General features: G+C 37.5%; 2 protein-coding genes across 5 annotated transcripts; one reads left to right on the top strand and one right to left on the bottom strand.

Moving 5' to 3' along the window:
* Positions 1–139: 139 nt before the first annotated feature.
* LOC123749648 (hexosaminidase D) lies at positions 140–27,263 on the bottom strand. 4 transcript variants are annotated; one of them, XM_069334512.1, is made up of 12 exons: positions 27,208–27,263; positions 13,311–13,359; positions 11,751–11,805; positions 10,788–10,985; positions 10,131–10,295; positions 8,474–8,657; positions 6,245–6,316; positions 5,861–6,056; positions 4,786–4,950; positions 3,742–3,852; positions 3,386–3,472; positions 140–2,980 (listed from the first exon to the last, which is right to left on the bottom strand). In XM_069334512.1, exons 2-12 carry the CDS (start codon positions 13,337–13,339, stop codon positions 2,782–2,784), a joined length of 1,461 nt encoding a protein of 486 aa, XP_069190613.1. In that variant the 5' UTR covers positions 13,340–13,359; positions 27,208–27,263; the 3' UTR covers positions 140–2,781. The 4 variants fall into 4 exon arrangements, with proteins under 4 accessions (XP_069190613.1, XP_045587727.1, XP_045587742.1 ...); XM_045731771.2 differs by lacking the exon at positions 27,208–27,263 and adding an exon at positions 13,738–14,266; XM_045731786.2 differs by lacking the exon at positions 27,208–27,263 and adding an exon at positions 14,133–14,266.
* On the top strand, positions 15,466–20,780 carry LOC138370318 (calcipressin-1-like). The gene is made up of 4 exons (XM_069334503.1): positions 15,466–15,802; positions 18,066–18,239; positions 18,689–18,863; positions 19,842–20,780. The coding sequence occupies exons 1-4, from the start codon at positions 15,596–15,598 to the stop codon at positions 19,997–19,999; spliced, it is 714 nt and encodes a 237-aa protein (XP_069190604.1). The 5' UTR covers positions 15,466–15,595; the 3' UTR covers positions 20,000–20,780.
* Positions 27,264–27,769: the final 506 nt, after the last annotated feature.

Genomic DNA, 27,769 nt, shown 5'->3' with positions numbered 1-27,769 from the left:
TTAATGCCTGGGATCAAGTCAGTCTTGTGACAACTTATCTAAATAGCTGTTTGTTGGTGCGGGCTGCAGGCTCTCGCACCCATTACAACCAGGTCGGTCTGGTACTTCCTGGAAGACTATGGCAAAATAAAACAAATAATGTCACATTCACATTTATGTTCCAGTGTGAAACAATAGAAATACTATAGAGCTTCACTTATAAAGTGGACTAAAACAATCTTCATACCGGCAGGAAGCATACGGTTTACAAACCAGTATTTTCCTGTACAATACAATTAATATACATGTACTGTATAATTAAACATAATATGTTTAAGTTAAATATAATAAATATAACATTTAATACACAATTAATAACTATTATTGAACAAATTATGTTACAGAACTAGTTTCATTACCACACTTTGCACTTAAATTAAAATTTTGCTACTTTTTATGTTATTTACAGTACAGTATTTTGTTTTCTGTTTGCTACATTTCCAGTAGATACTCACGCATAACCTGCCCAGAGCAGGGAAACTAATACCAGTAAAACCTTCCCTTTGTGTCACCAGATATATTTGCTTTTCACACACAACTACTACGTCAACCTGCTGTTTAATCTTGTTTGTTAATAGAGTCATCTCTCAACACTCGCCCTTCTTGTTAACACTACACTTACATCCACCCTTACCATGAATCACTATCACCATTGTTGGTCAATGCTCATTTGTATCAGGTTCTTTAATAATACTGTGAATAAAAACTTTAAATTTAGTCATTATTTGTCCGATATCCTTTCATCTCGCTCCAAAAGTTATTTAGTTTGGCCCTAGAACCTTTGCATATCTGGAATTTATCACAATTACATGCTAATGAAGAAACATGTATACTTCTTATCCCGAATAGTGGTTTGCAGTAAACTGAACTCATGTCTTTCCTATTCAAGTATTCAGCTAATTAAAAGCAACCTTAGTTAAGCACTGTATTAAACCACTGATTGTATTACATTCTTAATATTACACAGACCAAATATATATAATACACACACTTCATAATTTTCATAATTTTCAATATTTACCATCAAGCAAAGCAAAAAGATAAGCAAATAAATACTGGTACAGTACAACAATAAGTAATTATCAAAAAGTGCTAAGCCCTGAAAAGCTATGTAGTGTCACAGAATATTCAAGAGTTCCTATTCATATATTCAATTCAGAATATTCAAGAGTTCAGGGTGCCAATACAAGTGAAGACAGATGTGATATGATCAATGTTGTAGCAACTATATCGGCATCCATAACACTACCCTTACGTCCGCACACTTTCCAGGGCTTAAACTGCTGCTGCTTCTCGATCAATCAGCAAGTGGGGGACTAGCTGGTAAACAGAGCCAAGCCTGACCTAGCATATTGTCTCTCAACTCTGCCCCCCCCAACTTGGCCATACAGACATCTCTTAACACCATCTCGCCATACTTCATGTAGTGTGATTTATATCAAATATATGTTGTTTGCTATGTTGTATCTACAGTACTGTCCTTCTGTCAGTATTGTAAAGAGTCTAGTTGAATCATCTACACTATACAGTACAGTACTGTAATGTTAAAGTTGAATTCACCGATGATTTTATTGAGGGACATAGGAACAATGGTAATTGCACAATCTTGTATCATCCTGGAAATCAGGATATCCAACATGGAACAACACAATTCTGATAGTAAAGTGCAGATCTGTGTTCCATTAACACTTCTGTTGCAGCATTTATAAAAAGAGCTGTTTCCAATGGATGTGCTTTTTTATTATTATTATTATAAAATTAAACAATTTTATCTTATAAATGTTTAGACAAAATGATGGAGAGTTCAATAAAAATAAGTAAAAAGTGTTGAGTGCTTTGGTAAGCCCTGAAAAGTGGATTTATCTTTGAGTGCCTCAAAGACCAAAACAAATCTAGTACTGTATAGTGCATTTAGAAAATTACATTTATTTTAATTTTGATGAAAATATAGTAGAACAAATGTAGAATAAGGGAACAATAATGAAAGCCAATCTAGCTGCAATACTTGGTATGTACACACACTTGTGAAGGGGTGATCAACCTATCCTGTTCCTGTATGCACACGTCAGCTCCCAAGGAATGTATTTCCTACCACTCACTGTCATACCATTTTTGCCCGAAACGATGTGCATACTAGTGGCTTTAGGCATAGTATATACTAGCTCTATCTAGAAATCCAACATTCTGTTTGTAACTCATCTTATATGTATGTACTTTTACCTGAGTAAACATTATTATTATGTACAGTACACAAATTAATTCAGGGAGGCCCTACTGTAAATACAAGTATTTAAATTATAATACATAAAATTCAATAAATATGAACATCCAGGGTCGTAGTGGGCACTGACTCGTTCCAATGTTGCTCCGATCAAGGCCACTCTATCCCCCAAACACTGGTGGTCACACTAACCAAACATTTGCACACTTTACCCACAGTGACCCAAATGTTATGGCACTAACAAGTGCGGTCCACACACATGTAATGCTGCCGTAATAATGAAGTTATTACCTTATAATCAAATAACATTTATTTCCCGATATCCCTATCCCTAATACTTCTCCCAATCTATATCCCTATCACCTCCCTGATATAACTACATTATAAAATTGAAGCATTTACATCAAAGGTTACAGGCATTAAATGGCCAACTGCAGTTTTTCTAAGTAATTGCTTGTGCAAATACAGTACTGTAAATATAAGACGTGAAGTAAACTTATTCAGCAGCACATGCTTTTCAGTTAATATTCAATCTTCTTGTAATCTCTGACTCGGCCACCAATCATAATTTGCTTCTTGCACTCGTCTATCACGCTCTTGAGCTTCTCAAGGATCGGGTCGACAAACGAGCCAATCCACTCGTCCACCGTGTCCTTGTAAAACACTTCCATCAACCAAGGAATGAGGTGAGTCCTCAGTTCACTCAGATTTTCATAAACCCTAAAATAAATAAAACTTTGAAGTTCAGGTTTGAGTTGGTGTTTTAATATGGTCACATTTTGGGGAAACGTTTGCAAAGATTTGTCTTATTTATTTCAAATATTATCACGACTTTGTTTTTCCATTATTGAGAACTTGGAAGACACACAAAACAACAATGCTACAATAGTATTATATCAGAAGGGAAAATTGAAAAAAAGAAAAATGAACATGCTGACAAGAGCCAAAATTAGGCAAAAGGATTTAAAATTAGATATGTCTTATAAACAGACACACACATGCTTCTCAATGTAATCTACAAGAACTCCAAAGGAACTAAATCAAGACAATTTTTTTTTTTATAAAACACATCTATTAACTAAAATATAACAAATTAAACACAGTCAATGTACTTAACAAACTTACTCGTTAATTGAGTTCATTATGTTTTCCACTTGGACAGGATTTGTGAAATTCCTGGCTCTCAGATAATCACTGAACCAGCCCAGCATTCTGAAATCAAAATGATCTGATCATGATAGGGAATAAAGTTTGATCACACACATGAATGTCACTTTAAAGCTGTCTGGGACACTGGAAAAACCCCTACAGATCCAGCAATAAAGTATCATGGATTATGAATTATAACAAAGCATTTAAACATTATAAATTATGAAAATTGGCAGCACAGTAATTGAGACATCTGGGAAAAACAAAACAGCTATTTCAAAGTAGAAAAATTAAATAAGCATGACTATGAACACAATTTTTGTAATGTTTACCCTTCAGAGTTGCTTATTGCCTGGTACTTGCACACGAAGTTTGACCACATCTGTATCCCAACAAAGATCTTGTGACCGGGGAAGGACACACTCTGCTCTATAACTTGAGGCCTGTACAAAATACAATATGAAAACAAAATGAAGCTCACTCTTTCACCAGAAACATTTCTCATTAGATTTATTTTATCTTGTGTTGTTTTATTTTTACCTTCTACTCAATATATTACAAAATAGGTTTTTGACACAAGTCACCAATGTTAAAGGGATTGACATTCCTTCCCTTATTGTCTTCCATATTGTTTATTCGTGATGGTATAGTATTACAGAGTGAATGATATAATGAATGGACAAGCAATACATACTGTATTTGCTTTAATATCTATAACCTATTTCCACTATATTACTGTTCATTTTTACTACGGGTAGGTGCCTCCCCATGTCAAGAGAAGTGGAAAAGGGGGGTAGTGATAATGTACGTATATATACAGAATATTATGCCACCTGCAATTCAACCAAATGTAAATGTTTTAATATTATAGGCCTTCATTTAAAGAATAAAGTTTTGAGGGGAGGGACAGGGGTTACCAGGTTTTCAGTTCACTTTGCAAATGGCTATTGAGGAAATTTATACATTAGTCTCTAACATATCACTGCTGTTCCCTCTTGCTTCCATTCAGAACATGAGTCAGCAGTAAGACCGAGGGTTCCTTTACTAGCACATACAGCAGAAAAGACGAAATTAATACAAATTGGAAGAAAGGTGCAAGAATAAGAAACAGTGAAGCACAATAGTTTAAAGCAAACATTGAAAGAAAGATGTCAAGTCTGAAAACACGTGAAAGTCTACGGCGATGCTGCTATATGAACTGTCATGAAAGAACTGTCAAGTCAACAAAAGATATGTAAAATATAGTTTAAACTCCCAGGCCAAGTACTGGAATATATATTACACACAACACAACAAAAAGAACCCCCTTTACTTCTCCTCCAGCTGTGCTTAAATAAAACACGGGATTTCACAATACCAAATATAATACCACTTACCTAGGAAATGGCACGACATTGATGCGATGGGAAAAACCCAACGACTGGGAGACAAAGTCATGATCAGACTCTGTGAATGATCCATGGGTGTGTACTCTCAGGCATAAACACAAGCAGGGTATGGCTACAGGTAATAACTCGCACAGTACAGCATAATGATCATATCTGTTGGTGTACAAGAGATCTTACTATACCTGGTGAAGGTGAAATAAATGATAAATAGCTATTAACAGAAACTTAGCACGATCATTTCATAATATTGCTGTGGAAGATTAAACTAAAGAGAATTACATGTTTTCATCCTAGCCAAATAAGAGATGTATAACTCCTCAAGCAGGCATATCTCAGGATACAAACTTTGGTGCAATAAGTACAGGAGGTGTAATAGTTATGAGGTATGAGAGCGAGTTCAGGGTGAAGTTTTGAGTAAATGGTGTTATAATGATTACAGTGAATATAATGAGTTTAACATATAAACATACTACAAAATATGGTACAACCAAAGAAGGCAGTTTGGCCTTTATGAGGCAACTTCTATTTATATCCAACCAGTCTCTTTCGTATATGCCTAAACTTCACTTCAACATTCACTATTTGAATATTTGCAGCATGAATTTCTTGATGCTCACTCGGCCTTAACACAAGAGCATGGGACTAGGTTGTATCGTAATCATCCGAGGCCTGCACTTTATTTCAGTCAAGTCCTAGGTTTTGGTACTTTACCAAAACAGTCTTGTGGTATTTCACTGCATTCAGGGTAGTCTGTCTCAGTATAGCATTTATCTTTGATTTTCATATGCCCCCAGCTTTGTACAGGGCAATGGACAATTACAGGGGTACTTATCCCCCAGAAGACAGTGTCTTACAAGTACAGTACTTGACATTGTCTACTCTAACCAGTGATAACCAGAGTTTAAGATCAATGGAATTACTGAGACGTTTCGCCCAGAAAATGTGAGGCATACCAAATATATAGAATATTTATACTTTGAGTTTGTCAAGTTTTCTTACAACATGAATATGGAAACTTGGTTGATGGTGATAATGATGAGTCTTAATACTGTACATCACTAACCTCTGCCAGCCAGTGAGAGCTATACCTCGGTAAATCTTAAACTGATGTTTGAACTCGGATAAAACACTGATCCAGGTAAGCTGATTGTTGATATGGTGCTGGATTGGGGGTAGGAACTGAGTGCTGCCAGTTGCACCCTTGAATGCACTAGCCACCCATATGCCATCAAACACCGCTGAATACCGATTAAATACATCTGCAAGGAATGAGCTTTTAAGTACTGTATATTAAATGCAAGAAATCATGAGAAAATCATAAACTGCATCCCTTCATGAAGCATCACTTGTCAGGGAGATATCATTCTAGATTATCTGATTATCACACAGTATGCATGATGCATAATGAATTAAGGACTATATGTCCTCCAGAGCTTCATACACATACCTGAAGGTAGATCAAACCTCTTGGCCTGATACTGCCACACCATGGGCTCAACAAGCTCACCGAGCCCACTGCCTGTTGAAGGACACGCTAATTATTTAAAGCCATCATCAGTGTAATAATGGTTTTTAAAGGATTAATGTATAAAGATTACACTTCCCAAAAGGAAATACTGTATAGATGTTAAAACAATAAATTAATGTATAATAAGGAGAGATTAATAAATAATACTTTGAATCGATATGAAAAGCACTTTTTAAGCATAGCTTCTGGTTGCTCCCTACGGTAAGAGTAAGTGTTCTCAAGAAACAGGATTTATGAGCAGTCAGGCAGAAAAACATTCTAGGTTCTACAGGCCTACATTGTAAGGATCAATCACGATTTAGTTCAATTTCTTTCTTTATTATGCACCCCATACCCATCCCATGGACGGTGGTGGAAAGGGTAACAGAGGCACATAATCAGTTCAAGAACTGAACCCCATACTTCGTTTAGCTAAGCAAGTGACAATCTTTTGAAGTTAGTTATACAATTGTTACTATTACATACACATGTACTGTATGTATGTACTGTATGTATGTATGTATGTATGTATGTATGTATGTATGTATGTATGTGTGTGTGTGTGTGTGTATGTATGTATGTATGTATGTATGTATGTATGTATGTATATATGTATGTATGTATATATATATATATATATATATATATATATGTCGTACCTAATAGCCAGAACTCACTTCTTGGCCTACTATGCAAGGCCCGATTTGCCTAATAAGCCAAGTTTTCATGAATTAATGGTTTTTCGACTACCTAACCTACCTAACCTAACCTAACCTAACTTTTTCCGCTACCTAACCCAACCTAACCTATAAAGATAGGTTAGGTTAGGTTAGGTAGGGTTGGTTAGGTTCGGTCATATATCTACGTTAATTTTAACTCTAATAAAAAAAAAATTGACCTCATACATAATGAAATGGGTAGCTTTATCATTTCATAAGAAAAAAAATAGAGAAAATATATTAATTCAGGAAAACTTGGCTTATTAGGCAAATCGGGCCTTGCATAGTAGGCTGAAAAGTGAGTTCTGGCTACTAGGTACGACATATATATATACATACATATATATATACATACATATATATATATATATATATATATATATATATATATATATATATATATATATATATATATATATATATATATATATATATATATATATATATATATATATATATATTTATTTAAACATCCAATTGCGATTTCATCGCAGGATGAAATTGCAGAAAGTAGTCAGAGCCAAATAATGGTTAAGATGTTAGGAAGCTTTAGAAGAAATCACAATCTAGCCAAGAATGGCCATTAAAGGTACATCTTTAAAGATTCAAAGCTATTCTGACTCATCACTTAGCATCACAAGTGACTCCTAAGCGAGGCTTCACAACTGCTCACTTGCAAGCCTTGCCAAATCCCCTGGTACACAACACTGATGTCTACCCAAGGTTCCCAAACCCAAATCACATCTTTTTCCCGATGCAAACACAAAATCAACTCCAAGAAGAAAATCAAGATACTGGGTGGCACTTAAAGCAACCAGATGACTATACTCAGAGAGGTACTTTGAATTATTAATGAAAACTATTTCTGAGCCATTACACCTGGCTATTCCCTACATTAAGTATTGGAAACAAATGCCCTCGAGTCAAGAACAAGGAAGTAGAAGCTATAAACAAAACCAAAGGAAGTAGGTTTCAGTATGCTTACCTGGCACAGAGGCAGATCGAAGAATGAAAGCTCTAGTACCATCAATGCCCAAACACAAAGGCATAAGAAAGGCATTGTTCAAACCTCTGAGCAAGGCATTGCCGGGGTTCTCAGCTGGTTTGGTCAAGCAGAGCAAGCAGTTAAAAAGCCTCGCTTGACAGTCCTTTGTGATGCCAAGTGAGGATACAATTGGGCTTTGAATCTTTATAGATGTCCCTATGACAGTCATCCTGGGCAGGATTAATTTGTCCTCTAGCACCACCCTAATCCCTGAAGGGATGTTTCTAAAGGTCCCTGTGACACAGTGCCTAGCATGTTAACCTGCTTTACTGCTTATGAATCCTGCCCCATACACCAAATCCTTACTTCAGGGGGCCACAGGATACAAACACTCCAAAAAATGCAAACAATACTATTGAGCAAAGCTTCAAATAACATAAAAAATCAATAGTGTACTGCACTAACTTTTAAGTTTCTCTAGAGGCATGTTTCGCATCATGTCGTCCCACATAACAATGGTGAGATGCGGGTATTCCTTTTTGATCCAGCAAGCCACTTTGAATACCCAAGCTAGGAATAAATCACTGCTGGACATTTTTCTGGTTTCCATCTCCTCCTGGCACCTTGGGCACTTACCAACATGCCACACCTGAGAAGTAAAAATTCAGTAACTACCATTAATATTACATTAAAATAAGCATATCTGAACATTTGTGATTCTATTATGGTATGTAACATGATTTAATTCTGGAATGAACATTTTTAATATTAAAACATCTTTGTAGCAGCATGGCCTCTTTCCTCGAGGACATTAGTCAAGACCAATAATCTTAATTACTAAGGTATCTAAGTCTCACCTGCCTCCTCATGTTGGCTTTATTACTGCACCAATTGTAGTGAAACTTTTTGTATTTATTTCTTTATATATATATATATATATATATATATATATATATATATATATATATATATATATATATATATATATATATATATATATATATATATATATATATATATATACAAGAGTTATAATGTGTGTGAGAGTCAAAAACACTGCCAATTTAAGTAGTTTAATAAAACACACAGCAGACCAGAGGCCAGATTCATGAAGCAGTTACGCAAGCACTTACGAACCTGTCGATCTTTTCTCAATCTTTAGCGGCTTTGTTTACAATTATTAAACAGTTAATGAGCTCCGAAGCACCAGGAGGCTGTTTATAACAATAACAACAGTTGATTGGGAAGTTTTCATGCTTGTAAACTGTTTAATAAATGTAACCAAAGCCGTCAAAGATTGAGGAAAGATGTACACGTTCGTAAGTGCTTGCGTAACTGCTGAATCCGGCCCCAGAAGGCTAGCAGATAATCTGTTAAACCATGTTATCCGTGTTCAATTGGTATACAGTACTGCCAAAAATCATCCTCAAATTTGTTAATTTGGTATAAAACTGCTTACCCATATACCACAGAATCTTTTGTTATCCAATAGCATGCAAATCACCTGTACTGTATATGGCAATAGAGTATAGATAAGCAAGCACCACCACACAAAAGCAAGCGGAATTGACAGGGTGGACAAGGATGGATTATTTAACACGGGTGGCACACGCACAAGGGGACACAGGTGGAAGCTGAGTACCCAAATAAGCCACAGAGACATTAGAAAGAACTTTTTCCGTGTCAGAGTAGTTAGTATATAGAATGCACTAGGAAGTGATGTGGTGGAGGCTGACTCCATACACAGCTTCAAATGTATATATGACAGAGCCCAGTAGGCTCAGGAATCTGTACATCAGTTGATTGACGGTTGAGAGGCGGGACCAAAGAGCCAGAGCTCAACCCCCGCAAACACAACTAGATGAGTACAACTAGGTGAGTACACTCCAGCAGTCACTCACAGTAACTCATTAATACCAAAACAGTTGTGAGGTCAAGCAATAGCATAGGAAGAGTGGTTTGAGGATGAGGGAAGGTGGGGGATATTAGTTAAACTCATTTACTTAACAGACAAACTAGTTATTTTATGCCATTTAAACAAAACATAAAAATACAAAACAAAATCAAATTTAAATATAATGAATCATTAATACAAGAACAAGACTGTATTTAAATTACATACCTCATCAGCTCCTATGTGAAAAAATTGATCATTAGGATGTAACTCAACCACCTGTGTAATTAGTCTGGAAACCAATGGGAAAGCATCTGGATGGGTTGGACAAAGAGCATTAGGGTAGCGCTCTATTTCCCGAACAGCTCGGTTCTCGTCGTGTTTTAGCACAAACTGCAAAACATCAACAAAAAGCTAATATAATTAAGTGCATTAACACTCAGAGCATTAATAACTATTTAAGTTTTAATATAACCGAGATATAGTAATTTAATAGAACTGCAATACTGGTTCTATCTCTACTAATAGATTAATTATTATAAATAGGCTTCAGAGTGAAAGTCACATGCTACAGATTCAAAATAATAAAAACTACTACAAAATAATAAAAAACATCAGAATGATTGAAGAAGGCATCTCTGGCCTTCTACTCCATTATATTTTCTACAATACAAAAATTAGGAAAAGCAATTTTCTGAACAAGTTGCCAAGTTGCTCCTTAAGCCAAAGAATCTCCTCAACCCAGTGCCAGGAAGTCCTGGATCCCAAACATTTTTAATTAAAAACTTGACTGTACATTTAAAAATACAAATTAATACCATACAGTATACATCTACTGGCAATATCTATTACCATAATTCTGAACCATAGGGTAAAAAATCTCACCTCAAAATGTCCAAATGTCTGAATCAATGGGATGATAATGAGGTTATTTCTTGCTGCGAGGGTGTGTAGCTGAACAATGTCATCAGGGAAGTAGGCATGAGGTGCTCTTAAGTGTGCCAGCTGGCCATGGTAAGGGAACATGTCTTCATACTCCACCAGTAAACCAGTGGCACCAAATGACGACAGAAGTGGAAACAGCTGAAAATAGATGAGAGAACTACATCAGCAACTGAAACATCAAAACATTTTCAATGTGTAGTCCCTATACAAAGCCCACTGAACATTATGCAATTGAAAATATACCCCTGGCTCAGATTTAGAACTCTTTAAAACTCTTTATCAAGAAAAACAAGCTCTTTGTTCCCTATGGTGACAGTTTACATATTAATAACATCCACAAGCTCTTTAAAACAAATAATATCATTGCTTCACAAAAACCAAGCATTGACTGTAATGAAACGTTGTTTTTCGTGGATCCTCAGTAATGTTCCGCAGCTTAGTGCTGGTTCAGTAAAGCCTTAGGAAGATGCACCAGGTCAGAAGAACCCCATGCAACTGAACTGACAGGCAAAATGCCACTACCACCACAACCCTGCACAGCCAGGCACACAGTCTGATGCCTTGGTCACACACTAGGGCCCACCGGCACAAGTGGAAACGGGGAAAGGGATTTGAGATAGGTAGGATTTAGAAGAAACTAAGTTCTATTAGAGCAAATCAGCTTTTCACGAGTTTCCTCTGTACCTCATTTTTTATAATTCTGACAAAGGCTGAAACCTTGTATTTAATACATTCTCAGATATAGCTTTGTAATAGCAAATTCTATTTTCTATTGAATTTGCTATTTAGATGAACTTGTAATAGCGAGTTCATCCCACAAACAAATTTTAACTCGTCACAGTGAATACATAGTAAACCATTTATTGAGCATATAACTGGCAAAAAACATCAACATCATCTTACTTGTTCAAAGTAGCCAAGTCTTGGTGGAGCTCCTTTCAAGTCGAGATGAACCAAGCTGTAATAAGAAATTAGAGTTCTTATGGAAAGATGTGAAGTGAATGTGTGTATGAATAACATGTGCAGAAGATGAGTCGCAATAACGCGGCTGAAGTATGTTGACCAGACCACACACTAGAAGGTGAAGGGACAACGACGTTTCAGTCCGCCCTGGACCATTCTCAAGCCGATCGACTTGAGAATGGTCCAGGACGGACCGAAACGTCGTCGTCCCTTCACCTTCTAGTGTGTGGTCTGGTCAACATGACTAACTTGATTGAGAAATACACATGCTAACTAGCAAGACTGAATGTGCGCGCTAAGGTGACATGATCATTTAAGAGTGGATGGGGTTATATGATGATGATATCCCTACAATTTGAACATTACTCCTATGTTCTTTGTACATATATTCTTTTGAATATGTGTACTTAATGAAATTCCTTTTTTCTGGTGGATTCCTATGTAACTGTCCTAGCTACCAAGGCAACTGACACACTTAAGAACTACACCTGGTGCCATTGATTCCAAAGTGCCTATTGAAGACCAGAACAAGAATCTGGCTCCCTTAACAGAGGCAGGAAAGCCTAGGGATCTAGAGCCACCCACGGTACCCAAAAGAAAACCTCCAGTGAGGTAAAGTGCATCAAACAGATAACTGCACGACAACCATTGGCAATGATGTCTCTAAGTATGTAAACTAACATGATTAGAGATGATGTGCTGGTCCATCACTCATGCACCTCATCAGGAAGATAAGTGATGACAAATTTGCATTTTGTTCCGAATCAACTTAAATAATGACAAAGCCATACACTGTTTTGTATGAAACTTCACACTTATCAAATACTAATGTGTAACCCAAAAAGTAAATTTTTCCTTTGACACAGTAAGATACTACAGTACTGTGAATGAATATTGTAGATATAAAAAGCACCTGCAATAATTCTGGGAACATTTTAAAATGTGGTGGTGTTCTTGAGAAAAGAATGATACAAAACCTCTACAAGTCATTCACAATTCCCTGGAATATTCACATTGCACCACTTCATCAGACTGGCTGCCTTACTCAAATAAAGGACTTAACAGATGAATTCTAGTGAATAAAAGTACTGTACTAAAGTATTTACTGATACGAAAACAACTTATAATGAAGGTAAACAATTTAAGACAATATTGTACACAAAGTTATCTGAGAACAAAAATCCATAACTATAATTGATGGAAACAAAAATATAGTTTAGATCTGGACTCAATAACAGAAAAGATAAAATATATACGATAGATACTGACAATTAAACTTAACTATGGCCTTAAGACAAATAATGATAGTTCAGTAGTATGGAGTGGAAATTAAGCAAAGCAAAGGTATGTCTTATACATATTCAAGTATGATAATGCATTGCCAAGGAGTCTAGAAGTAATGTATCAAGTAGCTTTGCTGTATTAAGTAGTAAGAGTATTACAAATCTTAAATCAAAGAATAATATTAAAATTCAATATTTCTGATTGATTGGCTCTCACCTGTGTGTTTTTTCAACTGGATCCTCCATTTTATAAAGACGTATACCGTCTGGAAAACACAAGATAATTATAGTACTATCCTCTGAAAATGTATGCTCAAAATTATTCATTCTTTGAAATCACACAATTCACGATCAATGGAAAAACTAGGCAAATCTAGCATGAAATAATGGAAAGGAAAACTAAGCCTGCTAATACGAGTCAAAAATCATTTACTCCAGTACCCCATCTGTAAAAAAAAAAATTTGAGTTAGGACTGCCACTTAATTAGACTCCCAAAAATCAGTCAAACTGGAGGGGACAAAGCTCTGTAACCCAACAGAACCATAGGGCATAATTCAAGGGATAAGCCACTTTTATAGTTTGTCTCCTATCCTTAGCCAAAAGAGGAACTTAATGTGTCTGGTAATTACTCAAGCGTTTTCACCTTATTTATAGATGCCAGTCAGTATTGCTCACAAGACCGTCACCTCACTTGTGGCTGCCTGACACTCACAGGACTCGCCTCACTTGCAGCTGCCAGTGACACTCACAGGACTGTCACCTCACTTACTGCTGCCAGTGTCACTCACAGGACTATCACCTCACTGCTGCCAGTGTCACTCACAGGACCGTCACATCCCTTACTGATGCCAATATCACTCACAGGACTGTCACCTCACTTACTGCTGCCAGTGTCACTCACAGGACCGTCACATCCCTTACTGATGCCAATGTCACTCACAGGACTGTCACCTCACTTACTGCTGCCAGTGTCACTCACAGGACCGTCACATCCCTTACTGATGCCAATGTCACTCACAGGACTGTCACCTCACTTACTGCTGCCAGTGACACAGGACCGTCACCTCACTTACGGCTGCCAGTGTCACTCACAGGACCATAATATAGTGCACTACAGCGAGCACTTGCCGCTGAGACCTGCCTGGCCCTCTGGGGGTGTTGTGTTGATGGCGTCTGCTGATCGCTTATATTCCTTTATATCAAGCTTGACGTTTTCTGTGGTTCGTTGTCATGGTAATATGAATGGCCTAATTTTACCCGAGAGTCAGACCTAGTGAAAAGATACCCATCAATGTTTACCAGTATAATATGAAGAGCTAAACTTTCCTTTTATGAGAGTACATTTAAAGAAGCAAAAGGAAACATGAAAAGAACATGCTAATCCTTATTTAGCAGTTAGCCAAAGATGGACTTTATTTAGTTCAGTATTCACAGTGACATTTAGAGGAAGAGGGTCAGGACTAGAGAGAATGAAAGTTGTGTCATCAGCAAATATGATTGGTTTGAGGTGTTGAGAGGCATTTGGAAGGTCATTAATGTAGATGAGAAAGAGGAGAGGACCAAGTATGCTGCCATGTGCAACACCAATGTTTATGGGTAGTGTAGGATAAATGGAATTATTCACAGAAACATACTGGAGCCTGTCAGTAAGCTAAGACTGAAGATATTGCAGGGAGTGACCTCTGACTCCATAATGATGTAATTTAAGAAGAAGGTTTTGGTGGTTGACAGTGTCAAAAGCCTTACGTAGGTCCACAAATATCCCAACAGGGAACTCATTTTTATTAAGAGCTGTATGTATCAAGTTAATCATACTAATAAGTGTATCGTTAGTGCTATTATTGGGTCTGAAACCATATTGGCAAGAGTTAAGTATATTGAGTTTGGCTAGATATGAGTAAAGCTGATTGTAGATTAGCTTTTCAAATATTTTTGACAAGGTTGGCAGAATTGATATAGATCTGTAATTGTTGACATCAGTAAGATGACCACATTTGTGAACTGGGGTTACTCTCGCTTTTTTAGAATATCCGGAAAGATTTGGAGATCAAGTGATTTGTTGAAGAGCAATGCAATGGCAGGAGCTAGATATCTGGAGGCTTTTTTGTAAATTAGAGATGGTATCTCATGAAGGGATCTTGACTTAGTTTAAGGAAAAGCCCCCGTCGAGGTCAGTAGAAGTAAATTTACCTCTAGGGGGGACGAATTAGTGACAAATTTATGAAGTTACCTGAGGTGAACCTCAGGTAAATTCGGGTAAAAGTAAAATATAGAATTTAAAATCAAATAAGCTAAAATAAAATAGTGCAGAAGAAGTTCTCAATGACGGGTCACATTCGGGTAAAAGTAAAATATAGAATTTAAAAAGCATATAAGCTAAAATGAAATAGTTAGTGCAGAAGTTCTCTGTGAGGGGTGATGAGTGGCGAGGCCGGAGTAGTGAAGAAAGCGACCCTTCCCACCTGCCAGTTGTTGTTGTGCCTTGCTGAACCTACCAGTGTATGGAAGACATGTTGATCGAGGACATAGGCACGGCGGGGAGCAAGTGTGAGGAAGAGGAGGACGAGGAAGGAGGTGAGGCAGCCGGATACAACGTGGAGGACCCGGTGACGGAGGAGGAGGAGGCGGCGGCGGCCACACAGGAGCCTCCTACCGCCATCATCGTCACCAACCTCCTCCCCAACACCTTCGACGACCCTCAAGCCCGAGTAAGTCCACCTCACACATGGCCTATATTATTATTATTGCTGCAGGAGACTCTCACCACTCCTGTGCCAGGTAAGTCCACTACGGGCTCACCATAGCCCGTGCTACTTGCCCCGCTCCTGTGCCAGGTAAGTCCACTACGGGCTCACCATAGCCCGTGCTACTTGCCCCGCTCCTGTGCCAGGTAAGTCCACTACGGGCTCGCTCACCATAGCCCGTGCTACTTGCCCCGCTCCTGTGCCAGGTAAGTCCACTACGGGCTCACCATAGCCCGTGCTACTTGCCCCGCTCCTGTGCCAGGTAAGTCCACTACGGGCTCACCATAGCCCGTGCTACTTGCCCCGCTCCTGTGCCAGGTAAGTCCACTACGGGCTCACCATAGCCCGTGCTACTTGCCCCGCTCCTGTGCCAGGTAAGTCCACTACGGGCTCACCATAGCCAGTGCTACTTGCCCCACTCCTGTGCCAGGTAAGTCCACTAGGGACTCACCATAGTCCGTGCTACTTGGAACTTTTTGTTCCTAGAAGCTGAATCTTAAACAGCAACGAGACTCTACAGCCAGGGAGTAGGAACCACACGCTTGTTAACAAGGTGGGAAATATTTACCCAAGAAACATGACCACTTTACATTTACAATAATTGTACTCCACAGGATGAACAACCCAGCGGGTTTTCTTCCTATTGGGGAGTGTTGTACATGCTGCTATGGCGGTGTGTCCACTCACAGGATGAGTGGTGCTACCCAATACTGTCACTATGGCGGTGTGTTCACTCACAGGATGAGTGACGCTGCCCAATACTGTCACTATGGCGGTGTGTCCACTCACAGGATGAGTGACGCTGCCCAATACTGTCACTATGGCGGTATGTCCACTCACAGGATGAGTGACGCTGCCCAATACTGTCACTATGGCGGTGTATCCACTCACAGGATGAGTGATGCTGCCCAATACTGTCACTATGGTGGTGTGTCCACTCACAGGATGAGTGACGCTGCCCAATACTGTCACTATGGCGGTGTGTCCACTCACAGGATGAGTGACGCTGCCCAATACTGTCACTATGGCGGTGTGTCCACTCACAGGATGAGTGATGCTGCCCAATACTGTCACTATGGTGGTGTGTCCACTCACAGGATGAGTGACGCTGCCCAATACTGTCACTATGGCGGTGTGTCCACTCACAGGATGAGTGACGCTGCCCAATAAACTCGCTCCTCGGGGCAAAATTTATAAAATTTTAATAATTGTACTTAGAAAATATACATAGAGCATGTTAAGGTTGATTATTGGGTATATAACTTGTATATTATATATAAACTAATGCACAGAGTTTTGAGCATAACTTATAATAATTTAGTTAATTTAATGTTAAGTCTAATGGAGTAAAAATTGATGCAAAATGAGAAATAAGGTAACATATATAAATTGTTCAGCAAGTTTAAAGAATTATGTATAAAATCCTTCATCTAGCCCTAGGAACTTGCTTGGCTTTAATTTTTCTAATTGTTTAATAACCTGTCCTCTTCACTACAAATGTAGATTTGTTCAGCCGAAGGAATAATATTAAACTATTTTCTAATGCAAGTTCTTGGTGTATGTTTTATGTGTATGGTCTTTGGGTTGTAGAATGAAATACTGTAATGGTAGACATGTAGAAAGGTGCCACTAGAGCTGAAGTGCCGGTTCTTGCCAGAACCAGCGTTCTTGCCAGAACCAGCGTTCTTGACAGGTGTGTGTCTTGTAACTTCAGTGGCTGACATACTTTGATTTAAATCTCGCTAAATATTGCACATGCAGACTAGATTGTGGTATTATTTTATACTTAAACTTACAGAAAAATCTATGGTTTAACTTATTTTTTATTCTTTTTAAAAACTAAATAAAAGTAGTTAAAGTTGCTGAGGGATTGCATATTTATTCTACAGTTCAAATGAGTCAATATTTGACTTTACCTTCACAAACTGCTGCAATGTGGCCATGTTTCTCACCACTCCTCATGACTGTAATCACTGCAACTTTACTTTCTTACAAAGTCTGCCACTCATCACCTAGTCTTCTACTGTGCTTCCGACCCACAGATTAACTCTTTAATACTTTACATCTACTTCACCAGTCTGTAATTGTCTGTGCTCAGCACGATTAAAATCATCTATTGTATTTTGTATAAGCAGAAATTTTAAATACATCCATATGTGATATCTATTTGCATGTCCTAAAAATGCTGCTCTTTGTACGTGATCAAATCATTTTTTGCATTCCACAGGTTATATTTGAGTCGTTGTTTCATGATGTAGACAAAAGTGTCACATTTCAATACTTCAGGAGCTTCAGAAGAGTGAGAGTAAACTTTGCTTCACATGCACAAGCTTCTACCGCACGTGATAACCTCCACATGACAGAGTTTAATGGGGAAGTCATCAAGTGCTACTTCACCCAGGTGAGATCACTTCTTTAGCATCGGAAGGTAATCAGTATTAAATGTAAATGGCCAGAAAATATTTTTATTTTCACCTTTCTTTGGATTTTAGATATATTGATTGATGGAGATTTAATGCAAGTCTAGTGAATATTAGTGACAATTATCATCTCTGACACTCCAACCAACACACATGAAAGGAAAGTGACAGCGTTTCAGTCTGTCACTATCCTTTCATCGCATATGTGTGGGTTGTGTTACCACATTATTGCAACTTATTCTCAGCATATTATCCCTGTTAACAAAGTATTATTTACAAGGTATTGTTTATCTTGTCTTTTGATTTTGTGGAATCTCATTACTGTTCTGGTATACTGAAATATTTAAACCAAAATATTACCCATAATATTCATGAAGCATTTTAAAATTTATTTGTTACTACAATAACAAGGTGATTCCCACTCCATTAGCCAATAATTCTTGGAGGCAATCGAGAAGGTGGACCTCACCTCAAACCACCAAAACGGGAAAAACAGTTCCTGATATCCCCTCCTGCATCGCCACCTGTGGGTTGGGAACCCATCGATGAGGCTGAACCTCTCATAAATTATGATCTGATTTCAGCAGTGGCCCAACTTGTTCCAGGTAATTGTTTAAAGTGTTTGAACTTTCCATAGTAATTAATTCCATGCAGTTTTCTGTATTTTATTTAAGAATGATGAGATAAGCTATTTGTGTATCAAAATGGTTGCCTAATGTTAGCTGGATCATACCATAACTGTTTGGAGACTGAGCCTTCCTCTACAGCCTACTGATAACAGGTGTATAACCACCAGGTATTGACTATTAAAAAATGCTATAGACAATGTGTTCAGCTAACTATATTGTCACAATTAGCGTACATCCTGTACTGCATTTTCTAGATTGAATACTTTTCACTAGTCTATCAGTAGAAATAATATTAAATGTTAGTACACTTTGATTTATAAATTAAAATACTTTGAAAGTGTTAAATAGTTTCGGAATTAATCCTGTTATATGATGTATATACAGGTATTACAATTTTACTCATACTGGTAATTATTTTTAACTAGTTATTACATTACTGTATTTCAGATACACAATTTGTAATATCAATGAGCTGGTTCAAAGTAATATAGATAATCCAGTTGTCCTTATATTTATTATTTGGGTTGAAAGTCTAGTTTTTCAAATGTAGAAACTTTTTTTCATATTGTGTTAAATTTCACATGTAAGATTATACAATTACCCTTTCTTCCTCCACCATTTTATTGCACACTTCATTTTCACATATTGTTATCATGGACAGGAGGAGATATGGAAAGATGGTGTTCTTGTGATACACGACAAACTTGATCTTCATAGTCACAGGTGATGCATGTGTACAAATCCACAAGGGCCGTGACGAGGATTCAAACCTGCGTCCGATTCGAATCGGACGTTCGAATCCTCGTCACGGCCCTTGTGGATTTGTTCATTTGATAGATCACGTTAGTGTGATCTCTATGTGTATGTCAACTTAGATCCCATGTATGTTAAATCTCGGCATGTGATCCATGATGTCACCTTACAAATTTGTATATTTCTTTCCATGTTTTCTAGGGGAAGCCCACGAACTGCATCCAGCCATGGAAGATAAGCCTGGAATTATTGTGCATGTCTGTGAGGAGAGTCTAGCCAATGACGAGGAACAGGGAGGTGCAAGACGACGCATTTCACCATCTCGTCGGCCTACTCCATGTCCCACATGCAAAAAGTGATTCCTGTGAAGTATAGGTACATTTGAATCCCATTTAGTCTGGATTCATATAAAACAATGAAATCCTGTGGCTGGCTCTCTGGATCTTCACGTGGTGTCTATAGAATCCCAACTTGTTTTTGTCCTGTAGTAGGTTGAGTGTCAATGCTGGCTGTTAAGTGACTGTTACTTTGATTAGTTACTTGCTTGAATCACTTTGACCTCTTGACTGTTTCATTATTTGTTGGTTATGTAGCATTTAATTTTGTATTCATCACTGTTCCATGGCTTCTTGGGGCTCTCAGTGTTATGAATTTCTCAGAGCTTTTTACTGCAAATATGAACTAATCAACTTTATTCAGAGGCATATTTTCCCACTAAATAAACTGAATAAATATTATATAGCTTGTGTGGATATTAGTCAACTCAAAGTAGGATTATCATCACTATAGTTTTGCTGTTTATGTTATTGATGCACTGTACAGTAGAATACCGGAATCAAATCACTCTGACAATATCAGTGCCTGATGTGGAGCTCTTCAGTAGTGAGGGTTTCTCGCTCCTCAGTATATTTTTTAGTTTAATGAAGCAATAGTTGTAATATTTATTATGATTATCATTCTGTAAATTGTTTAAATTATTTAAATTTATATCAGATAATATATATGTAGTGCAATATAATTTTTACTAGAATTCTATTGTTTTATTTAATGTGAAGTGTAAGTGTGGCTGTAAAGAAATGTGTATTATGTGCTAGTTCTTAAGATAAAGCTGTAAATATAAATAATATATATTTATGAGTCCTCAAGTTTATCATATTCTGAGAAAAACTGAAAATTATAACAGGTTTTGAAAACCCGTTTTTTCATCATAAGATACTAAGAAATGGAGGGAGAGCATTTTAAGTTTAAAAAGTTCTCATGAAGAAAATAATACTCTACATTACTTAAGAATCTTAACTTGATAACGGTCCAGGACGGACCGAAACGTCGTCGTCTCCTCAACTTCTAGTGTGTGGTTTGGTCAACATTTTTCAGCCACGTTATTATGACTTCATCTGCTTAAGAATCTTCAATTTATTGGAATGAGAGTATGACTAAGAATTTTTTTTTAATCTTGGATAACCAAAAATGTTTGTGATTTTATTTGGTTTGTCAGGTGGCAGAGTCATGGTTTGTGTCCCTGGGCTGAATCTGGCTCCCAAGATTTTCTCAAAATTCATCATAGTGGTTCCTTGGAAATTTTGGTTCCTGGTGTGTGTGCTTGCCTCAATGACTGGCTCATGTGGTACTCCAGTTGTCAGTTACCTGCTAGTCACTGTTTACAATGGTATCTTGCACTCTGCCAAGCTTTGTCTGTGTTTCTTTATGTTCGTCCGTTCCTCTTATGCGTTTTCTTTCTTAGCTCTTCTCCGAGTGGAAGCTCACTGCTAACTGGACACTTTCTCTATGGGGCTCTTGTAGAGCTGCTTCATTTGTTTTCTAGTTCTGTAACTTTCTTTTTTATGAAATTTGGTAAGGCATTCCTCAACACCTTCTAATTTCCTCCAGGAGCCCAACTGGCCTCTCAATAGGAGGTTGGAATTTATCTGCCTGCATTTGTTGTGGCTTCGTCCCTCATCCATGGATCTCATGCTTAAGGGTGTATTTCTCAGTAATAATAATTTATTTAAACAAATATTATATAGGATCTGATTACAGTGCTTAGATACGTACTTATATTTTACATAAGCCACTAATACAGTAATATGCAGCATTTTGGACAAACCTTAAAATTAATGTGTGTTTAGTTAAATATTATCCTAAAATTTAATAACACTTAGAGATGGAAGTTAACATGTGTCAATCTTAAAAATATATATATATATATTGTCACTGCGGTCATTGAGCTTCATGCTCTTCTCTTAAGTTTGGCTTTCATCATGTTTGGTCTGAATGGACACTTTTGTGCACCTAATCCCTAATTTTTGGCTAAACATAAGACTGAAATTCAGTTGAGAGAGGCCAAATCTTGGTTTGGGTTGGGTTTGTTATTCCATCTGTGTATCATCTCATTTTAGTTGTGGGCTTATATTTTGCATTTTAGGTTCCCCATCATTTCTCAGATTCACTTTTCCTGAATTCCACATAAAATTCTTCATACTATGGTGTCTTGTATGAAGGTTTGGTTGTAATCTGTACAGAGAGGTTAAGCTCAGTAGCCAAGGTAATGAATGTTTTCCTTATCCTTTTAATCTGTTGATTTCACTATCCAGTAGGCATTCATCCTGTTCTGACATCAATGCTTGAAGGGTTTGTTGGTTGAATTGTATGCTTGCATCCTGGCACCTACTTAAGGTTCCACATTTCCACCAACATTGTGTTGTTCTTGGATGGCATTTTTGTCACCTAAACAATTAAAGGGTCTAGGTTTCGTGATGTTTGGCCTTCCTGAAATGCAAGTTGCTTTCTTTCCCTGCAGCTCCATCTGGTTATAAACTACAGCACAGATGAACTAATCCCCCTCTATATTTTGTAATCACTGGCCTTCCAGTTTAACTCTTGCCTAAGGGAGCAATCAAATGACATAGCTCTGAAATCATACTTTGATTGTACAGTATATAACTAGCTCTTTGCCAAATAGAACATTTAGTTGTTACTGTTTCCTTCTATCTGTCCCTGCTAACCTTTTTGTAGGGGCTTTGTATAAGGTAGAATGTGAGGCGCATAGTCAGGAAATTGTGTAGCGATGCCATCTGGTGGCAGTCGGGTAATGATCACACAGACCAACTAGCAATTATCAAGAATGTTTCTTGGCAAATAGATATTAAGGAGTTTGGAGTTTATTCTAGAAAGGTTCTTCAAATATTATTCCAGGCCAGATCAAGTTTTCTGCAGTACGATTCAATAGGAAGGTTTCCAAAAGATCGTTTTGCGCTTGTGCAGAATGTCAACCTAACTTGACTGTATGTGATTCAATTCATGGGACCAGCAAGACCTCATCTAAGGAACATTCAAGTGATCTATTAAAAAAGGAACCTTACATATATATACTCGACCTGATTTTTGCTGCTTGCCTTTGTGCTTGCACCACTTCTTCAGGCCAATCCATGGATCTAGGTCTTTATAAAAGATTTAAGCTCAACCTAATAAAAATAACTGAACTTTCAGTGACTTGGGGCCTAGCCAAAACAGCTACATAAAGGAGTGTTTTGCATGGACTGTTGTCCCTCAACTTCAGATGATCTGTTTAATTCAGATGACAAGAACACTGATTTTGAAAGTTTCTCATGACAAAAAGTTAGGGTGAAAGCAAATCTCTTAAGAGCGAGATGTCTTGCCTACATTTAAACAATAAAGACTGCCAAGATTAAACAACAGTTTATCTTCAATTTTAAGGATGGCCAAGATTGTTGAATGTGATACAGATGCGCCTATGGCACATAGCATGACTGCTGAGGTCATGATATAAATAGTGACAAATACCTAGACATGAGGAAGCTAGGATGAGCCAGAAAAAGAGAAGCCTGTAACACCATTTTCTCTTACAGAAATCGGAACCGGGTTTAACATTGCCAAGTCAAATTTTATGTGCATTTGCATCCTGATATGTATCATAGGTTTGGTACATATCAGAATTTTACTTTCAAAATGACGATGAACCATAAAATTTTGCTTTAAATTGATTAAACATCTTTCCAACATGTAGAGCAGTATTTACCCTTGAAGTTTGTAATTCTTTCAGCTCTTGATCACCATAATGCTCATAAATATTAGAAACAAAATATTGTTAAACTGAATTTTTTTGTAGATAAGTTACTACAGGTATTTAAACAAAAATTACAATTAAAGTAAATTCTATATACAGTACTGTATAGCTTACTTCCCTGGATATACAGAATTTCAAATTAAATTCTGATATTGATACCTGCTCCTGAAATTTGGATAAAAAGTTACATCAAAATTTTTGTTTTAATTCCTTGAACAATTAAGGGAATACAGAAATAAGTGTGGGTGAATGAAGAAAAATACCAAAAATGGTCTCAAAATTCATGTAGTGTCTTCTATTGAAGACTCATTTATCAACACAAATTTTCTTCCGACTTGTGGCTCTCGGATGGGAAGCTTCGTGCTTTTTGACTAATTTTGGGTTTTGTGTCTTATGCCCTGTAATTCATTTCTATGCCTCCAGCATTCTCTATCATTCTACTTTCCAGAGGAGGGGGTCTGGAATTCACCATATACTCTATCCTGTTGTGATACAGAGTCATTTGCATGCTCCTCATGCTCTTAGGTTTGAGACCTGGATTACAAAATCTGTATTTACCATGTTGTTAAGCAAGAGTCTTGCTGATTTTCTATAAGGTGGTTCCAGCCAGCTGTGTTTCCACATTCTCATGATGTCAAGAAGTTTGTTGTTCTGATGTTTTCTTTGCCAATAGTATGTGCACAACAATATCAGGGCTTGAGCTTTGGGTGCACCAACAGGGTATTGGCCTTATGCTATTTATTGGATGTACTTCAGCCTCTTTGCACTTGTGTTGTGCACGGGCATTTAGCATGAAACTTATGTTTGCTCTCTTCTGCCATCTTATTCCATGGGTAAACCATGGCTGTATTTTTCTATTTACTAATTGGTTCTTTTAATTAATGTAAGCCCCCTCTTTTCCTTGGGGTTTGGGTGGCTCTTTTGTGAGAGAGAGATGGCAGAAACTCTGGAAGACTTGGGTGGTCAGGTGCAACACAGATGGAGCACTTACATTACAGCAGGATATACTCAACTTTTTATCTTATGGTACCAAATTTTATTCAAACATTTGGTTGTTTTGTTGTGCTAATGCTTTCTGGTGGGTTTCTTTCTTGGTTTTAGGTTGATCTCTGATCCCCAAGCTCCCCTCAACTCGTAGAGAGCCAGATTCTGCTCTTGGCTCCAGCCCAACCACTTGAGCTGGACAGTAGAGCAACGGACTGGCTTCATGCAGGTCGGTGCATGCAATACCTGTTTTTAAGTGGTTGGGCACCATTTCTTTCCCCTATCGCAAATCCTTATCCTGATCCCTTCCAAGTTCTATATAGTCGTAATGCCTTGATACTTTTTCCTAATAGTTCTCTTCCTTTGGCTGCCAGTAAGCAAGTGTAATCTCAGGGGCCTAATGCAACTCCCTAATGCACTACTGGACCAGCACTGCATTACTGAAGAACCTACCAGAAGAGGGAATCACATTTCATTCATTACTTGATTCTTATGTGAACTCATAAAAAGATGTTTGTTTGAATTTTAAAAATAATTATGTGTATAGGGTGAAATAATTGAGCAATCTAAGGGATAAATCAATGAATAGCATTAAACAAAAATATATAATTTGATCAGACTCGCACTGTAAAAGACAGAGTGCCCACAATAAGGAGCCCCAGAGTGCTTAAGGGTGCCCACAATAAGGAGCCTGAGCAGGTATTTTCAAATCCTATAAAACTGAACTTTATGAGAAAAAGTTTGTACCAATTTGGTAGTAATTTTAATGGCCTATTTTTTTTAATATTTTAGTTTGGTTTGAAGTTGAGCATGTTGAAGATTTTTTCCTTGTTATGTACTGTCGTCTTGTGATCTTTTACAAGACGACAAGATTTTTTACAAGACAACTTTTACAAAAAATTACTTATCTTCAAACTGAGTTGATGGAGCCAAACATGTTTTTGTTTTCAAGATTTAATTTTCTTTGTTGTGCCTTTTCAAAAAGAACATTTGTTGAAATGGTTCTTATTTTAAGATTTTCTATGATAACTGACATTGCATCATCATTAACTATCAACGCCACTGTTGCACCATGAGTAACTGGTCTGTAACAATGATGCTACATCACCATTGACTACCAATACCAACATTGCATTATGAATAACTGGTAACGATGATGCTGTATCATACATTTTGTAGAAATATAATTTAATTTTGTTTGTTGCTGCCTTTTTACCTAGTTAGGTTTCTGTATTTTAATTGCATCTATTGTCAAATATAAATTATGCAAATTTTATTTTTCAATGCTCTTGGTTTACTTAACTACATTAAAAGACTCATTATATTGGATTATGTCTTGTTACCCTGCTAGAGTGAATTATTTCATTAGTGCCAAGGTAAAGCTGTGCCGCTGATCCCTTGCATGTTTTGCCCCTTCCCCACGTTTTAAATGTTTATGCATGTGCTCAGGGCCGTGACCATCACTACAGGAGCCAGTGGCTCATACACAATCTATTCCTGCTGGCCTAAAAAGCTGCATGGGATTAGCAGCTTCATGGAAAATATGAATACCAGCAATGTACACACTTAACATTTTTTAATAAAAAATCATTTGTTTAAATATTATTTTTGTTGCAATTTAGCTTGACCTACACAAACACAGACACCTCCATCCAATACTTTAGAGCCAATTCAACAAAGAATTCAAACGTCAGACTATTAAAATTAAAATACACCAGGTACGAGAAGTCTAGCAGGCGGGCCATAAAAACTTAGACCTCCCCTCCATATAGACACTGATAAATAAACACCCACCACAATAACCCCCACCACCTACAAACACACACAGGGGGAAGGAGATTTTAGATGCTATGTGGAAAAACTAGAGGTGGCGCTCGCTTCCCATGACACAAGTAAGCATGCATGCACTCAAGAGGGATAAAGGAATGCAAGGAAACTAACTTAATGAGACTAACATAAATTAGTGGACAGATAAAAGGACTCAATTGAGGTGGTACTTAGCATAGTAAGGAATTGGTTAAAAACAAAAATAGGAAAAAATTTGGTCGATTGACACTCCTAACAATAATTGGATGTAAAGAGACGGAAATAATAAGAAGGATAAAGAGGGGTCACAGAAGAACAGACTAGAGAATGTTGTATTGTATAGTGAAAGGCCTTATTATAGAAAATGTATCCGATTACAGAATGGGTATGTATGAGAAGGGAAAGAATGCCCCTAAATGGAGCAAAACGAATGGCAGAAGTGTTCAGAAATGACAGAAAATGTCAAAATTTACCTGAATTTTGTCTTAGGTAAACTTTCTTGAATGAAGGGCAACTGATCAAAAACATCTTGAAGACAAGCAATGAAGCTGTGTGTATGCAATTTAATTAAGATTGTCTGAATATCATAGTGGATTTGGTTATGTACAAGGATATCATCAGTGCAGGTAACTAGTACAATAATATTTTGTGGACTTGTTGGAAAGCTTGGTAGCACCAGTAGGGTTACCTTACCTTGCCATGATTTTGGGGCATAGCGTCCTCGCGGCCCGGTCCTCGACCAGGCCTCCTCCTTGCTGAACTGTGGGAAAATCTTTCAAACAACCCAAGTTCTCGGCGACAACCCCGAGAACAAACTGGTGGGTTTGTGGGTTTGTTCTGGGTTGCGAATCCCGGAATTCTGGGTGAGGCAGAAATAGTTGGGCGCATTTTCTGTCATCTAATACCTCTGTCCACCTAGTTCTAAATAGGAACACAGGTGTTAGCTTGTTGTGGGGCTGTATCCTGGGAAGGGTCAGTACAGTAGTTCAAGCTGAATTTAATTGAGGGCCACTAACACTAGTGGCCTCGATGAGGACAGGAAGTCGGCGGCTTGTCGATGGTCCCTCACATTTGCCTTGATGATCTTTTCCAGTTGTACTTTAAAATTTAAAAGAGTTTGAGCATTTACGGCTTCGGCGGGTAAACAGTTCCATGGGTTAATAACCCTGTGGGTGGAAAAGCATCTCTTTTCTGTCCTACATTGTGGCGTGTTGAGCTTGACACCGTTAAAAGGCACTACGGGCTCACCATAGCC

The sequence above is a fragment of the Procambarus clarkii genome, chromosome 4 (genome assembly GCF_040958095.1).
Source record: "Procambarus clarkii isolate CNS0578487 chromosome 4, FALCON_Pclarkii_2.0, whole genome shotgun sequence".
NCBI classification, from domain to species: domain Eukaryota; kingdom Metazoa; phylum Arthropoda; class Malacostraca; order Decapoda; family Cambaridae; genus Procambarus; species Procambarus clarkii.
Note: the sequence above shows the minus strand (reverse complement) of the source record. Positions and strands in the feature narration are given on the sequence as shown.